The 18,506-nt window shown below is 29.6% G+C and overlaps 1 protein-coding gene across 1 annotated transcript in view; it reads right to left on the bottom strand.

Annotated features, from left to right (window-relative positions):
* The window catches only part of LOC148308275 (multicopper oxidase 3-like), a 62,062-nt gene extending 44,794 nt beyond the window's left edge, over positions 1–17,268 (bottom strand). The window contains exon 1 of the mRNA XM_088262019.1: positions 16,809–17,268. Coding sequence (XP_088118145.1) covers positions 16,809–16,953 — 145 coding nt within the window. The 5' untranslated portion in view covers positions 16,954–17,268. The remainder of the gene's footprint in view (positions 1–16,808) is intronic.
* Between the last annotated feature and the right edge of the window lie 1,238 nt (positions 17,269–18,506).

Here is an 18,506-nt window from a genome sequence, read left to right as displayed (position 1 = left end):
TATATATATATATATATATATATATATATATATATATATATATATATATATATTATAATATATATATATATATATATATATATATATATATATATAAATATATATATATATATATATATATATATATATATATATATATATAATATATATATATATATATATACATATATATATATATATATATATATATATATATATATATATATATATATATACATAAATAAATATATATATATATATATATATATATATATATATATATATATATATATATAAATATATATATATATATATATATATTTATATATATATATGTGTGGGTCTTATTTGAACTAAACTAGATGTAGTTAGCCAAGGAAGTCTTGGTATTATAACCTGTCATAGGCTTGTTAAGTGATCACACGTGCAATATTCACCATTTTATCCATGATTGACAACACATTTACTCGAATTGTTGGTGCTCCTAGATATATGGCCAATGTCATGAAACAGTAAATATGAGTTCACAACAGCCATCTGTATTGGATTGAGAAAGATTTTATTTAGCGGAGTCCCTTTTTTGGATGTATGTACATAAACATCCAGACTCTTCTTCATCTATGATGAGATGTCAAACATATGTAAAAAAAATAACTCCTAAGTCCAGAGAACCTAAATTTGTGAACCAGTATTTAGACACACTCAATAAACTACCATAATAAACAATAACAAAAAAGAAAGACAATTAAAAGCATGAGATGAATCTAATTTAATTACTAATCAAAAACAATTCATAAATATTTGTAAACATATGACCGCAATGGCAACACCCACTCACGCAGTATTAAACATTGCTCATGGCGGACAGCGTGCCTCTTGACAGATACTATCACACTTATCTGAATAATAAATGTAAATGCTCGGTCAAATAATCTCACCTTTGTAAAATTAAACAACTTTGTTTTGACAACTTTTTTTATTATTAGTACATTGTAACCTACCAGTTTCGACAAGAACCTTTATATCATCAGGGTTTATTAAATTTTAAAACATCAAAAACATTAAATTACTCATAATAAATTACCGCCTCCGTAGTGTAATGTTCAGCATGCTCGGCTACCGTTCTGGAGGTCCCGGGTTCGATTCCTAGGGGGTTTAATAAATATAAGTGATTTTTTCACTCTAATATTTATTCAATATTACACTGGACTGGTACCTGAAGTGGAGGGCTGATCACATTTCCTTCATGTGTAATCGATCGAGATAACACTGCGTTTATATGAAGCGGTGCCCTATGCACCATTGGGGTGCGGTAAGGTATTTATTATTATTATTAATAAATTACATTCCCTTACCCAAAACTTCCACACACTCCGTAAAAAATCCTAAATGTAAATTATCTGCGAAAAACATTTAAGAAAAAATCTTACCTTTGACCGTAAGTCCGATATTTTTACAAACTAGAATTTAATTAAAAATTCAATAAGCTAATGCAAATTAGCTTATTCAAGTCACATTTACTCATTTTGATTTTTGACTCTTGAACTTTTTCTTAAAGCGAAAACGTGATAAATGCACCGAACTCGATTATTTGTACGTACAGTTCCATGGATATATTTAATGGTATATTAATGACGGATAAGTGTAATCTTCTAAGTGACATGAAATGTCAAGATATGCGTGAGAAACCATTAGAGAAACCACGTGAGGTTAAACTCCCTTGCTATGATAATTATTTTAAATTTGTTTATAAGTATACCCTACAGACAACTAATATGATAAATTAACTTACAACATTTTGAGTGTGTCCAAATACTTGTTCACAAAATCTGGATTATCTCCAATTACAGGAGTTATTTTCATATTATTTTTTGATATCTCATCAAAGATGAAGAAGAATATGGAAGTCTGGGCATTTACGGGGCTTACGACCGTCATAGGCTGGTTTGAGTGATCACTTTACACACGTGTAACATTCACCAATTCTACCCATTATGGACAACCACACCACTCAAATTCTTGGAAGTTCTATATATATGAACCAATTTAGAAACCTTGTTCATGAATCACTAGAACTTCACTAGAGACATCTATTGGTGAGATGTAAAGAAGCTTTTTACTAAGCAGAAACTCTTATATTAGTATGTGAGATCCGAATCCTGGATTATAATCACACACATGAGAAACGCCAGAAAATACCATTTTCATTTTTATTATTAAGCTTATAATTTGACCAGATAATTTATTTACAACATTTTGAGTGTGTCCAAATACTTGTTCACAAAATCTGGATTATCTCCAATTACAGGAGTTATTTTCATATTATTTTTTGATATCTCATCAAAGATGAAGAAGAATATGGAAGTCTGGGCATAATAAAAATGAAAATGGTATTTTCTGGCGTTTCTCATGTGTGTGATTATAATCCAGAATTCGGATCTCACATACTAATATAAGAGTTTGTGCTTAATAAAAAGTTTCTTTACATCTCACCAATAGATGTCTGTAGCGAAGTTCTAGTGATTCATGAACAAGGTTTCTAAATTGGTTCATATATATAGAACTTCCAAGAATTTGAGTGGTGTGGTTGTCCATAATGGGTAGAATTGGTGAATGTTACACGTGTGTAAAGTGATCACTCAAACCAGCCTATGACGGTCGTAAGCCCCGTAAATGCCCAGACTTCCATATTCTTATTCATCTTTGATGAGATATCAAAAAATAATATGATAAATTAACATTCATTGGCAAAGGAAGAATGAATGCAGAGTGAACGTCGTTGATATGGGCTCCTTGATACGAATTTGTGGAATAATTAAAGTGTTATTTTGTTTTAAAATGACTTTGATCAATAGTGATTTTAAAACCAAGTTACATTTTAATTGTAAAATGGAATAATTATTATATAATGGAAAATTTACAGTAATTTGAAAACAAAGTTACATTTTAATTAAAGAATGGAAAATCACAAAGTTATTGCTTAAAATATAAATTATAGAATTTATAGAAAATTCAATTTGGTTTTTAAAATTCAAATTGATCATTGTATAACAGAATTAAAAACGAAGATATTAGAAAGGAAGGAACTAGGCATGGTTAAAAAGATTAAGAAGAGTTCTTAAAGGTGGTAGGGACATGTGGAGCGAATTGATAACGAGAGAATGACTAAGAATGTATATGTGGCAAATGAACGAAGACGGCCGAATAAGACTTAGCACGATCAGATCAATCAGAACCTAAAATCTGGTGGTGCCAAAAATCCTCGTGATCGGAGGGCATGTATGACTAAATAAATGATTGTGAAAGAAGCCGGTAGTTTATGTCAGGACAGAAGAGTGTGACGTTCCATCCTCTCACCAAACGGTGTGATGGTAGTAGTATTAGTATTTATTATTGATATCTCAATATAGAAGAAGAAAGTTAGGGAAGTCTAGGCATTTACAGAGCTTACGACCTGTCAATTCCCAGACATAATATAAGTTTAAAAATAATGAAAAAAACTTAGTTGAAACTCTAGTGTGTAGCGTGCTATTGATATATACACCATTCATTCACCATTCTACCCATGATTGATAACCACACTACTCAAATTTTGGAAGTTATATTCATGCTTCAATTGAAAACATCTCGTGCATGCTACTTCGGCGCCATCTATAATTGAATTTATAAAGTTTTTTTCAAGTTTCATCCTACTTTTTATAAAACAATTTCACCAGATCTAAACGGGTTCGTTATTTTTATTTAAGTACGAAATCGTGAAAATATCACCAATCGCATTATCATCTTACCGCCAACTAATGATGCCGTCATGTCATCAACATTTGTATAATCTACGCGTAATGTACGTACTTTTTCCATTACTATGTCTTCAGTCGTGATCCGTATCATTGAATAATGTCATATTATAATAATAATAAATATAAAAATGAGATATTTATAATATATTCAACATAATCAATATTTGAAGCACAAACATTGTGATTTTTTATTTTATGCATTATGTTAAAAGAACATTTTCATGATTTATCCAAATATCCGTCTTTTCATTAATTTATTCGGCAGTCACTTTGTGGTAAAATCTATCCATTTTAATAAATGTCTTACTTTTTTTTTTGGTCAAGGGATCTTGCATCCTTTATGTCACTGCGACCAAATTAGGTCTATTGTGACTTCCCTCTGTATTACAGCTCACTGCCAAGACCTACACGAGTCATGTAACTCACGACCTGTCTTGGTGGTAGGAGCTTCACCTTCTCGGAGTCCAGTAGAGGTCCTCCGAGGATGTGACTTCGTTTGTGAGCGAGTGCGTCACAATTATAAATGTTTTACTTAGTAAATACCATTATTTCTTAAAATCTACTGTGACACGTATTTCAATGCATTCCGCATCATTTTCAAAATGTATGTGAAGTCAATGACCAAAATACGGTGTTTGAAAATGATGCGGAATGCATCGAAACACGTGTGTCAGTAGATTTTAAGAAATAGTGGTATTTACTAAATAAAACATTAATTAAAAATAAATATCTGTTATTTAAATGTTCCCAATTATTGGCCATCTCTGATTCCTTTGCCTGTAAATACCAATCAATACAAAAATAGGCACTTGAGATTCATAACCAAGCTCTCTTTAACACTCAAATAAATTAAATGTTTTATTAAGTAGATGGTATTAAATACTTATTAGTCTTAAGGAAAAAACTGTTTGCTTTGAAACTAATCGAGATTATTATTAAATCATAATGAGGTATATAGTGATTTAATAAAATAACAAGTACACAGTTTTTTCCACTTTTTTTACTTGATGGCTGTCGGGTCTCATCATTATCAGACTGGTTGAATTGGAATTATTCATTTTTAATATTCTCGTCCGGATAGGTGCCTACGTACTGTTTAATAAAATATTGTATTTAATAAGAAAATTTTATCAAAATTCTGAAGGAATTCCATTGAAAATAATATTCGGAACCTAACCCGATTTGTTTTCTTAGGTAGGTACTTTTAATCATCAAATTCCATCATCAGACCAAAATCTATGTTTCTTCTTTCCCTATACAACTGTGCGGATGAAGAGTGTCAAACAACGGTCCCAAATCTGGAATCGACCCATACATTATTTGAATATAGCTCCAAAAATCTATTTCTGTAATAAAATTTATACTAAATTCAACTTAAAACACGTACTATATTTTTTTCAAATTATTGTTTTAATGCACTACTTAAAATTGTTAGATTTAAATGAAATCTATCAGAAAATGTATATTAAATCAGGTTTTCAACCCCTGCCTTGTTGTGTATAAAACACAGAATTTCGACTAGCCTTCCACCAGCCTGATGATGTCGTTAACGACGAAACCCGATCACAGGTCAAAAAAATTAAAGTGGAAAATCTACATAAAATGTTGTTTAATCATATAAAATTCAGTTCCACCAAGAAATGTCAATACAAAACCAAATATAGGTATTTTATAAAAATGTAATTTTTTTATTTTAACTACCAAATGTAAAGAATTCGTATTTATTTTCGTGCAGAATTTGTCTCTACTAAACTCCAAAACATATTTTATACTCGGATCTTTATTTTTATTTTCACCGCAAGTTTCATTCAAACCGTGGATAGCTAGCAAACGAATAAATGAGAACGAATATTAAAAATAATGTTTTGACAACGTACAAATATACTTTAACATTATACTCGCAAACGTAATTTTTATCTCCTAGTTTTTCGTCAAAGATTTCCGCTTAAAAACTTTCTCCTTCAGTCATTCGAGTAAAACGGAAAAACTTTTCCTTTGGGTATATATAATATAAATTGGAATGCCACACCTTTTAAACCAAAATAATAGCCTACTGAGCAATAAATTACCTTCCTAGGCAATTATTTTTCCTGAGATACATATAATAGGGTATTTTCAATAAATATTTCACACGTTTGAGCGCATTGCTGATACGCTCAAACGTGTGAAATATTTATAACTTTTTTATAATGATGTTACTAAAAAATGTAGTTTTAATTTATTTTAATGAGATAATATTAAACGTTAATTTTTTGAAATCTCAACATATATGAAAAAAATATGGAAGTCTGGGCATTTATAGGGCTTACGACCGTCATTCATCACTTTTCACACTGTAACATTCACCAATTCTACCCATGATTGACAACCACACCATTCACATTCTTGGAACTTATAGATACATTGATTAAACTTGAAAAGATTGACAAGTGTGTAAAGTGATCACTTAAACCAGCTTATGACGGTCGTAAGCCCTGTAAATACCCAGACTTCCTACTCTTCATCATCTATGATGATATGTTAAAAAAATCATGTAAAAAATAATTCTTATTGAAAATAATCCAGATTTGTGAATAAGTATTTGGACACACTCAAGATTAAATGAAAAAAATTTTAAACGGTTCAACGTAAAGATTCATTGGTTAAGAGTAAAATAACGTCATAATAGTTAAGTTTTGAATCGGATGCGTTTTTTTAGTTTATTTCCGGTTTAGGTAAATTAAATTAAATCATATTTTTTCTGATCTTTATCCTGAGAACATTGCGTGCAAAGAGACGTTCAGACATCGTAAGTATTACTTACGGTCTAATTACATATTTTCGCTACCATATTATATTTTTCCATTCCTTCCGTCTTCATCACAGAAAAGATGTTACAATATTCTGTATTCCATAGAAGAAATACCATCTCATATAATCATAAAAAAATGTGATTCACTGAGTAGGTGGTAGAGTACTTACTCAGTGCTCATCAAATAATATGTGGGTTGGGTTTGGGCGAGAACATCACTATAATTATATTTTGGCCTACCTGTATTGTTAGAATTTAATACTATGCAAATGAGCTTTATGGTGATGTAAAATTTCTCTTCTATATCCTTCGTGATTTATTGATGCGAAATTCCTAGTCATTTTTTGATTTCTTATTTGCATACAACAAGTACATTTGTACATAAATTAATTAAATATTTTCTACTCTTCATCGCCGTTCAAAAGGCATGCGTATAACATAGTTCCACCCAAATATGTTATGGATATTCCGCTTCTTTTGTTTTTTTTTTAATACACAACGTTTTTCTATTTCATTGATCGATTCTGCAGTCACTTTTTAGTAATATCCAAATAATTTTAGTTACAATTTCACTTGGCTAATTCCACGTTAACTTAATATTTATTGTGACACGTGCTTCGATGCATTCCGCATCTTTTCAGTATTTAAAAATTATATTATTTTTTGACATCTCATCAAAGATGAAGAAGAATATGGAAGTCTGGGCATTTACGGGGCTGACGACCGTCATAGGCTGGTTTAAGTGATCACTTTACACACGTGTAACATTCACCAATTCTACCCATTATTGACAACCACACTACTCAAATTATTGGGAGTTCTACATATATATATGAACCAATTTAGAAACTTTGTTCTTGAATCACTAGAACTTCACTAGAGACATCTATTGGTGAGATGTAAAGAAGCTTTTTTATTAAGCAGAAACTCTTATATTAGTATGTGAGATCCGAATCCTGGATTATAATTACACACATGAGAAACGCCAGAAAACACCATTTTCATTTTTATTATTAAGCTTATAATTTGACCAGATAATTTATTTACACACACTCAAAATGTTGTATTTAAAAATTATGCTAAATGCATCGAAACACGTGTCACAAAATATTTAAAAAAATGGTTGTATTTACCAAGTGAAATTTCAATTAAAGACGAAGTATTTTATTCTCAACTATCTATTGGCTGCCTGGTTGAATGTAAAATATTGAATATAACGCGTATATTTCTAATATGTTTCATTCCACAATGTTTGCAATGAAAATATTGAAAATTTTACTAAATAAGAGTACAATCCGAATAGTTGACAATGCTAAGTGACAGTAGCTGCCAAGAAACATGCTGTCCACCATATAAATGTTAAGTTTTTTTTTTTTTTACTCTACCTGCAAATTTCATTAAATATTTTTGAATAATTGTACGTTGATTAGGTCATAATATTTAAGGCTCAAGGAGAACGCACTACCAACCCCTTATACCAAATGTATTATATTCACATCAGTTATGTAGAAATTCAAGACACTAGACATTCCTATGAAGAAAAAACTCTTAGTACCTAGATCTCTTATATGTACGTGACCAGCTATTATTGGTCGTACATTGTAAAAAGGCTCGACAGAATACATGTGCATATTAACCTATCATATTAGCAACTTAACCCTTTTGATATATTGGAAAATTCATCGTACAATGGTGTATGAGAATAAAAGCAATCGCGTGTTTTTATTTATACTATATTCTTGTTTTAATATTTTATTTGTATTCGTGTTTTTATCTTTCTATATAAATAAAATTGTGAATTTCGTTATTCACAGTAAGTAATGTTGACACATTGTATTTGAATAATTATATTTAAAAAAATAAAAAGTGACTTCTTTTTTCTTTATTTTTCATTTGAGCCACAACAATTCACAACCGAGTGCAGCTGGCAAAAAATTCATTTTACAAATGGAATCATAATTGCCAAAATATTTATCCATATTGTCTTCATCTATTGTGTTAAGCATATATTTAACATTAGGGCCCAACATACATGAAATCGTAACGTAATTTATTCAAACCCAGGTAACATTTGACGTAGGCAATTGATTTTTTTTTTGCTTAAAATACCGTGTCTGTATAGAAAAAAATAATTTCATTAATTGATTCGGCAGTCACTTTGTGGTAAAAATCGATATGGTAAAACATGTGATAAAACACGTGTCACTATAGATTTTAAGAAATATTGGTATTTACTTAGTAAAACTTAAATTAAAAATGAAGTGTCGGGTTATAGTCCCGTGGTTAGTGTCGTGTACTCTTAAGTCAGAGTTTCTCGGTTCGAATCCACTCTACCACAATTCGATACCTATTTCTAATAACGAGCCGCTTAGGCTCACAGAAATAGTATGAAATTGATATTTTTCAATGTATGTTTTAAAGAAAATCAAATTCCAATATACAATATATTTCCAACATTTTGAGTGTGTCCAAATACTTGTTTACAAATCTGGATTGTCTCTAATTATTAATTATTAAGTATTTTTTATATTATTTTTCGATGTTTCAAAATTGGTTCATATGTATAGAACTTCCAAGAATTTGAGTAGTGTGGTTGTCAATAATGGGTAGAATTGATGAATGTTACACGTATGTAAAGTGATCACTTAAACCAGCCTATGACGGTCATCAGCCCCGTAAATGCCCAGACTTCCATATTCTTCTTTATCTTTGATGAGATGTCAAAAAATAATATTAATTCATTAATCAATTTTGATACATGTTCTCAAGCTGACGAAAGTTTTGATATGCAAATACTGTAATAACTCTGGTGATGCGAGTAATTCAATCACATTCATTATTATAATACGATCATACATGTATAAAACATCCATGTAAATATTTAGATTCAACGATACATTTATAATGTTATTCATACCTATTTGTCTATATGAATTTAAAATGATTTTTATGTGAACGAGATGGCCAATCTCTTCAAATAAATTGGCTATAGTTGAAGAAGACAAATTCGCTTCATCAATCTCAAGTCGAGATAACAATCTTGGCAGCCGAATCAATTGATTATGTTAGATTTAATGAACACCTTAAACAATGCGACTAGAAAGTGTATAATACTGATATTATTACACATGCTACACGCCTAAAGATTGCCAAAACTACTTTTTTTTTCTTCTTCTTATATATAAGGAGATGAATGTGTAAGAGGCGAAGTTTGTGTGCACAGACAGATTGGAATGACGTTCTGTTCTCTCTGCCTACCACTGCGGATAAGCGGTGTGATGGTAAGTTAGTTTTTGTGGGTAAACAATATTTTTGAAGCTGTCAAAAAGCACGCTGTTTGCCAAGAACAATGTTTAAAATTGCGTGATATGCTCTTTTGTTCAGCAGATGGCGCTGCCATTCTGATCAAAACTGATCGAAAAATAAGCACAAATAAAATCAATTTTAAATAATTAGTCTCTATGGTTATTTTTTGCTTAAGTATCAAATGATATGATACTGTTGATTTATACCGATTCGTTTTCAAATGGTAATTTAAATTTCCAATATCAATTCTGTCGCGGAATAATCTCACCCGGAATCTCTTTTGTGGTAACCAATTCAATTAATAGTCAATCTTAAAGCCTAAAAGGTAAGATTAATTCAATATTTTTAGCAACAGTTTTCTATATTTTTTGTAAATAAAAAATTAACACTGATATATTTCATATTCGATATTTTATTACGGAAAGTTGTGGCATATCGGTCCATCAGTGTCAATATTAATGACACATTTTTTTAATAAATTGATATTTTCAATAGAAAATATCCTATTTTTAAGGCTTTGAGTGAAAATGGATTCTTTTTATTATCTTCCGTATAATATAAGTCTTCGAACGTCGTCATAACTGTTTGCCTTTCACTTGTCATTTTATACAAATATTATCTATCTATATAAATATTATTATCATATATAAATAATATTATAGCTAAACATTTTTTTACAATGCGTTTCCTTTCGAGATGCTAATTCTATTTGGAATCATGTTCATTTTAAATTTTTTTAATGAATCATAATAAAAATTAAAAATAAGCATATTGAATGTAACAACATAATAAAATTATTTAAAAATTATTTATTAAATGTTAAAATCAAACACTGATTTTTGAGTCTACACAATTGAATTTTACTGTGAAAAACACATAAAAAATACATTTTGTGACAATTGTTTCACCTTGTTAAGGCATTTTCAAACGAATGTGAAGATTAAATGGACTATCTAACTATCACGCCGCTTCCCCGCAGGTGTAGGCAGAGAGAATAGAACGCCACCCAAATGTCTATGCAAACATTATTCGCCCTTTTCCACGTTCATGCATCTCCTCATACATACCCGCCGATTGTTTCGACTCCTAACCTGACCGCTTTCAAGTACCTATATGGCATACCTGATCATGACAAGTTTTTCTCGGTCTTCCTCTGAAATAAAATGGACCAACGGTCCTTATATAGGTAAACAATTCTAAACACTTAAGGAATAGTTATAACTTGTGCTGTAATAATTTACAGGACACATTTAATACAATTAACGTTTTTATGGCGTTAAGCAAATGTTGATAATATTATAAAAGATTATTTTTAGTCGACTAATTTAACGCCAAGTCTATAAATAAAATTATATATTTAAATATAAACATCCGTCTATGAGTACCGCAACGTGTGTGTTTCATTATTTTTGTTTAATAAACCTTTTTCATCGTTCAATGAAAATTCCATCTCAAATAATTCAAATAAAATTAAAATAAGCTGTATTATTAGTAAAAACTCTCTCTTATTTACAAAAATAACTAAATTCAGCTCAATAAATAATGTTTTAAAAAGTTTGAGGAGAAATATAATGATGTTTCATATATATATGAATCAAATGCACTGGAGTATGATAATAAATTACCGCTAATAACTTGGAGATAGAAGTAAACTTTACGATAGAGTTTCTATTTTACAGCATGGCTATAAAAACTAGGTGAATTTATTTATGAATTCATTAATTTCTACATTACTGAAGGAAGGCGGATCATTAAAATTTACAAGACTACAATACAATTGTAAACCCTATTTCCATAATATTACATGTATATTAACATTTATATTAAACTTAAATGATTTATTAATTCAATAATATGTGTGATTTCTTTTGTGCGTATATTTATTTAAATTCTAATTATTTTTTTTTTTTTAAGAAAAATAGAAATATTTCTGTTTTTATTATTTACACAAATATTTAAATTTCATAATATTTTTGTGAGCCTAAGCGGCTCATTATTAGAAAAAGGTATCAAATTGTGGTAGAGTTGGTTCGAACTGAGAAACTCTGACTTAAGAGTCCGCGACACTAACCACGGGACTACAACCCGACACATTGTTTATGTTTGTTTCAATTTTTAAATATGTGTTTGTTCGTATGCATATTTTTTCACGTTTTATCAGAGACAAGTTTTTCGATTATTTTATCACTTAAAAAAATAAACAAAACAGCATCCTGACTTGAAAACTACCATGAAGTAATCACTACATAGATACAAAAGAACTTTTTTATTGAAATTCCATCCTTGTTGGTTAATTACAATGCATAGACAACGCATTAATTAGATAGATGGATAGATGGCGTTAGTGTAGTGTAGATAATTTTAACTTTACCTCTAGACTTTTTTTCTAACTTTACCAATTTGATAGCTTTTGTCTATTTGTATTGTATTAAAGTTAATGTTACCATGACAACGATATTATCTACACTACATAGTTAACGCGTTAACTCCCATTTGGAATCACCGCCTGGGACTGTTATATCTAACCGCTTTGACATTTTGGAAACAAGTTGGTGTTTTATATTGTCAGGATGTTAAAGTTGAAAATTTTATTCATATTTTTTATAGAATACAACTAAAGTGGTTAGATAGGTATATTAGGTAGGTTCGATTCCCGCCAATTGCAAAATAATTGAAGAAACGTCTCAATTGAAAATATTCAATTGGTCAGGGTTTTTGAAATGTATTTTTCACTTTCCATTTTACACTTCAGTTGCTGAATCAGGGCTTGAACTTCAGGGCTGATCACCTTTCCTTCATGTATTAGCGATTAAGATAACACTGCGTTTAAATGATGCAGAGCCCTATGCACTATTGGGGTGCGGATAAGGGTATGAATGAAATTTTCACTTTTACCTATCCTTACAATTCTACTTGTAGAATCCTTCCCGCAAGCCTCTAAAAGTAGAGGCTTTGCGGGTTATTCCATTTTTTTTTTTAATACATACTAACGCGTTATATTTCCATTAAAATGGTAGCCCCGGAGTGTTTTATACTATCTATTAAGAATCATCAGAGTGCATAATTATTTATGTTTTATCTGCGCTGTGTATAAACTACGTTATTAATGTATAATTTAAGTTCCTACATGATTATTATTCATTCACATAAATGTCATATTACGTACTACGGAAGCCTCAACCCAGGAAACTCCGAAGAGCCATGGCACTATTTATATAACAAATATTTAAATAGATTTTATTTAAATGCAAAATAATAAAAAAAAAACTTGACAAGACATATAAGGTGACATGGTGGGTCTGTGAATTTTTTTTTATGATTTTTTTAATGAGTGTATGTATATATATATATATATATATATATATATGTATATAAATATATAATATATATATATATATATATATATATATATATATATATATATATATATATATATATATATACATATTTATATATAAATATATGTATGTATATATATATATATATATATATATATATATATATATATATATATATATATATATATATATATATATATATATGTATATATATATATATATAAATGTATGTGTGTTTATATTTAATAAATATTTTTTTTTATATGTGCAACACTTTGGAAAATAATTGATCTTCAACTGTTTCATTTAATGAAGCGGTCTAAATGTGTAGCTATAATTGGTATTTTGTGCTGATGCACTGTACATACGTGTAAATTAATAACAATGACGATTACTAAACCTACATAATTGCTCGGTAAATATAGCTCGGAGGTGATATCATAATTTGGAAACTTTTGGAATCGTACACATGTGAAGCGAGTGTGTATAACATGTACATTGTACATATTTTAACACCGAGATCATTTTTTTCACTTTGCTTGCACGCTTGAAAGCGGAAGGCAGTGTAATTATATATTATTTATTAATATATTTATGTATTTATATGTGTAAATTTTAATTTGATACTAACAACACAAAAGATGAGAATGATTTATTATCTTTCATAATAAAATATATTATTTCGTGGGATCGTCAATTAAAAACGTTTTTCATTACTAACTAGCTATACCCGGCTACAAGTTGCGGTAGCTCGGTCTGGTTAAATAAGGAAAAAATGCAACAATAAAAACTGTCGCGTATTCAAATCCAACGTTGTGCCAAAATTAAAGTAATCGGTTAATTACTTTTAAATAGATTTAAGATTTATAATGATATAGGAAGGAAAGTGAATGCTGGGATCAAAGTAAATGATGCAGTAAATTTAGTTATAGCAAATAAAACCCTATTAGCGAAAGCTACACTGGCAGCACACAGTGGAGTCCTGGTTCCAACTCTAATGTGTGGCGTAGACAAAAGAAGAATAAAAGTCGACTGAATACAGTTGAAATGTATGACTCTTAGACGAAAGTGCGAAAAAACGTTTCATGAATGACGTTGGAATGGAGATATAAAGAAAGAATGCAAGGCTAAGATAAGTACCATCGATAAAATTACGAAAGGTGTGTTGCAATGGTTTGGGCATATAAATCGGGTGAGTGAAGAAAGAATAGTTGAAAAAAATTGAGGGTAAGGTATACAAGGTTGGTAATAGAAACAAAGGAAGACCGACGAAAACTTGACATGGTCAAATATTTCAAATACTTAGAAAGTGGTCAGGCCTTCTTCAAAACCCTTATCCACCCTACGGTGCTTAGGGCACTGCATCATATCAACGCAGTGTTATCTTGATACATGAAGGAAAGGTGATCAGCCCTCCGTTATATTGAATAAATATTACAGTGAAAAAATCACTTACATTTATTTGACCCCCCCCCCCTTGGAATCGGACCCGGGACCTCCAAAACGGCAGGCGAGCTTGATCATTTCACTACGGAGGCGAACAGGTCAGGGATCGGAAGGTGTAAGGAGATGCATGAATGTGGAAGAGGTGAAGATTTCCAAAGACGGATTGGTGTGGTGTTCTTTTCTCTCTTCCTATCCCTGCGGGAAGCGGCATGATGGTTTGTTAGTTTTTTGTTTATTTTTTTTTAAAGTTAAGATGTCAAACAAATTTACCTAAATATTTTTATTTATACATAAATATACATTTACTTGTTCAATTCCACAATATTTTTCTTTTTAAATCTTATGCAACGCGTGTTTTCATGTATTCAACATTATTATTAAACACCGTATATAAAAATTACATTTGAATTAGGGTGTTGAAGGATGAGGAAAGCCTATTATATTTCTCCAAAGTAGTATATATTTACTGAAAATACAATACAATTAATTACTTGGTCTAGCATATATTTTTTGTTTTATATGGTACTACACGTATAATATGTGGAAATGTATTACAATTCTCTTAACAATAAAACTATTTTATTTTGAGAACTACATTTTATTACTTGAAAATACTCAAATAAATAAAGCGTGTGAAGAAGGTTAATAATTACTTTTATGAGTACGTAAGCACTTTTTTATCTTGTATTGTTTTTTCCAACTTAATTTTGCTGGTTTACAAACGTACTTGCCATATACATACTACATATATTTATTTTAATGGTTTGTAGTGGTATTCATTTTAATTTAGAACATGAAAAGAGAGAAAATTAGGGTCATAGTACTGAGGTAATGCGGTGGACTTTGAATCTGATGAAGTGGTTCGAAGCCATTCAACCAATGCTTGCTTTTTTTTCACACAGTACCTACAGTACGCTGAAGACTCTTTAAAAATAACACAAATAATGATATTAACTGTGATTTTTGTGAAAATATTTTGAATATGTAATTATTTATTGAATACTTTCTTTCTTCTTCCATCACTAACTGCATCTAATGGTCCATAGGGCATGGCATATGGTTTCAAATTATTAGAATTTAGAGTGGAACATATTTTAAAGGATACAGATGAAGTACAGAAAAAATCAGTGTAATGAACATTAATGCCTTGTGAAAAAGGAAATAGAGGAAAATTAGTGAGTAAAAAAAAATGGAATAGCAGCAACGGTCACTGGAAGATATTGACATATCGCTCACTCCTTTCAAGAACGTCATAAATAAAAAAATTTGATTTTTCAGGAGGACGTTTTTAAAGTTTAAAAATATAATACGATATATTTCAAATAAATATCAAGTCACTTATTGAACTTTTTACTGTGCAACAGATCTTTTTAGGTAAAACCTGAAGGTTTTTTCTCCAATTAAAAAATATTTAGGATACTTAAAAAATACTTAAACAATACCTTTTCTTCAAAATGCAAAAACAACACTTTCTGCCCTAAAGCAAGTAATTGTTAAATTAAAAATATGACGCTTTTGCTGGGATATAGTACATTTTCTGGGCATTCCGAAATCATGCACTACTGAAAATTGACAATTTTTTATTTATGACGTTCTTGAAAGGAGTGAGCGATATATCGAACACATGTTATAAAATATTATTCTTTTTAATGATTTCATTTTAACATTTAAAAATGCATTTATTTCAAATTTAAAAAATACAATCATAAATATCTGTCCTCTCATATTCCTTTATTTCTATCGCTTTCCAAACTAGTCTGAAAAATAGGTGCAGAAGAATATGGAAGTATGGGCATTTACGGGGCTTACGACCGTCATAGGCTGGTTTAAGTGATCACTTTACACATGTGTAACATTCACCAATTCTATCCATGATTGACAACCACACGATTGTATGTTACACGTGTGTAAAGTGATCACTTAAACCAGCCTATGATGGCCGTAAGCCAGGTAAATAACCAGACTTCCATATTTTTCTTCATCGATGTCGAGATGTCAAAAAAAATATTTGAAAAATAACTCCTATAATTGGAGATATTGTTTTCCAGGTTTGCGAACAAGTATTTGGATACACTCAAAATGTTAAAAATTGGGTTTAAAATTGCCATAATTGAAAATATAAAGATTTAAAAATAAAAATAAAGTATTTACCTGGCATAGGAGTAAAGTAAACAATCACAGACACCAAACAAACGAGGCCCAGGATAATGGCGACCTTCTGGAGGGAGGCCTTCCTGTAGTCAATTTTCTTCCCGATTTCATAATTCTTTTCACAAACACTCTCCGAAGCTTTCATTTTCAATAATATAAATACCAAAAATATATTTATCACAGCACTAAACTTTTAAATATTACCGAATAATTCTTCGACATAAAACAGCATGATGTAAGTCAGTTATTTAACACCGCGAAATGGAAAGAGATTGCAGTATAGTGGCTCATTCAAATGCACATTTTTTCCGTATAGTTTTGTTATACTTTTACCTGTTAAATAATATTATTTTATATATTTTCAATATAAATAATGACCCTATGTTGGTTTATTTCATTTGACTATTACAATACAGCAATAGATTCCTCGACTGCCATCAACCACGACCAGCTGACAACTGATACCTCTGATATTTCGCGCCGCATTGTGCTGAAAACGTGTCTCGTCTATGCTCAACTCAACAGGTAAGCGCTGAATAGTTCGACAAGTAGCGTAAGAACACACTTCACTCGAGTCGAAATATCGTATTTGTTGTTTATTATATTAATAACCTCATAAAAAATCATAACTTTTGTAAAATAATTGATGATGAGTGTAAACCATTTTTAAGAAATATATATATTTTTTTAAAATACATAATAAAGGAAATTCTATCCGGTGTGATATTTGTATACTTTATTATTTATGGCTCATAATGTTTTATTAAAAAACTTAAGTGTATTGTGTGTGTGAATAGAAATATTTGTTTGTGTATTGGAAATTTAAAAAAAAAAACAAGAAAATGTAATGAAACCAAAAAATATATATATTCGTCACAAATATATTACATATCCTTATGCAATAGTTTATATTTTTAACGTATGCTCAAATTTTAAAATAAAATGAAATGTAAAAAAACTTAATGTAATTTATAAAATTTAAAAATAGTTTTGTCTTTCTTATATTATGTATATTATTTGGAATGGCGCTTATAAGAAGTAGATAGAGTAAGTATTATTAATTTCGCTTTTCAAGAGTTGAGCGTAGACGGGACACCAAACCAGTTTTCTTGCAAAATTCGGTTTCATAATAATTTTACTCGTGTAAAGGTGGACTGGTACCATTTCGACTTATTCTTTTTCCTTAGTATTATAAAATTACGGATGTATTTTTCATATTTCAACATTATACTTGTTGAAATCAAGGTGAAAAGTCTTTATTTTGTCAATGATAGTAAATGTACTATATAATATTATGAATGAATATTCTAGGATAACCACGGTAGAAAGCGAAAGGTACCGCCATTTTAAGAACACATAATTATGTAAAATACCTTGTGGGATTTTGAAATGAATAATAAAATTTATTAAATTATTTTTTAAAAAGGTGTTTTCAGAGACAACAAATTTTAAAATTATCATAATTTTTTATCCTTTTGTACCGAATATAGACAATAAATTCGTTTTTCAAACATTATAAGTCATCATAATCTCTTTTTTGTTTATACATAAATACAATACATGAACATATATTATATTCAATTGGGTAACAAAAAATTCGTTGTTTATTGATGTTACTGTCACTGTAATATTTTTTTGTTTATCATTAGAGCATGGACTCATGATAACAAAAATAATCCAATTGAAATAGCATCAGCC

The sequence above is a fragment of the Brachycentrus maculatus genome, unplaced genomic scaffold, assembly GCF_059751285.1.
Source record: "Brachycentrus maculatus isolate JH-2025_06_01 unplaced genomic scaffold, ASM5975128v1 h1tg000172l, whole genome shotgun sequence".
Classification (NCBI taxonomy): Eukaryota; Metazoa; Arthropoda; class Insecta; order Trichoptera; family Brachycentridae; genus Brachycentrus; species Brachycentrus maculatus.
This window is presented reverse-complemented; position numbering and strand designations above follow the sequence as displayed.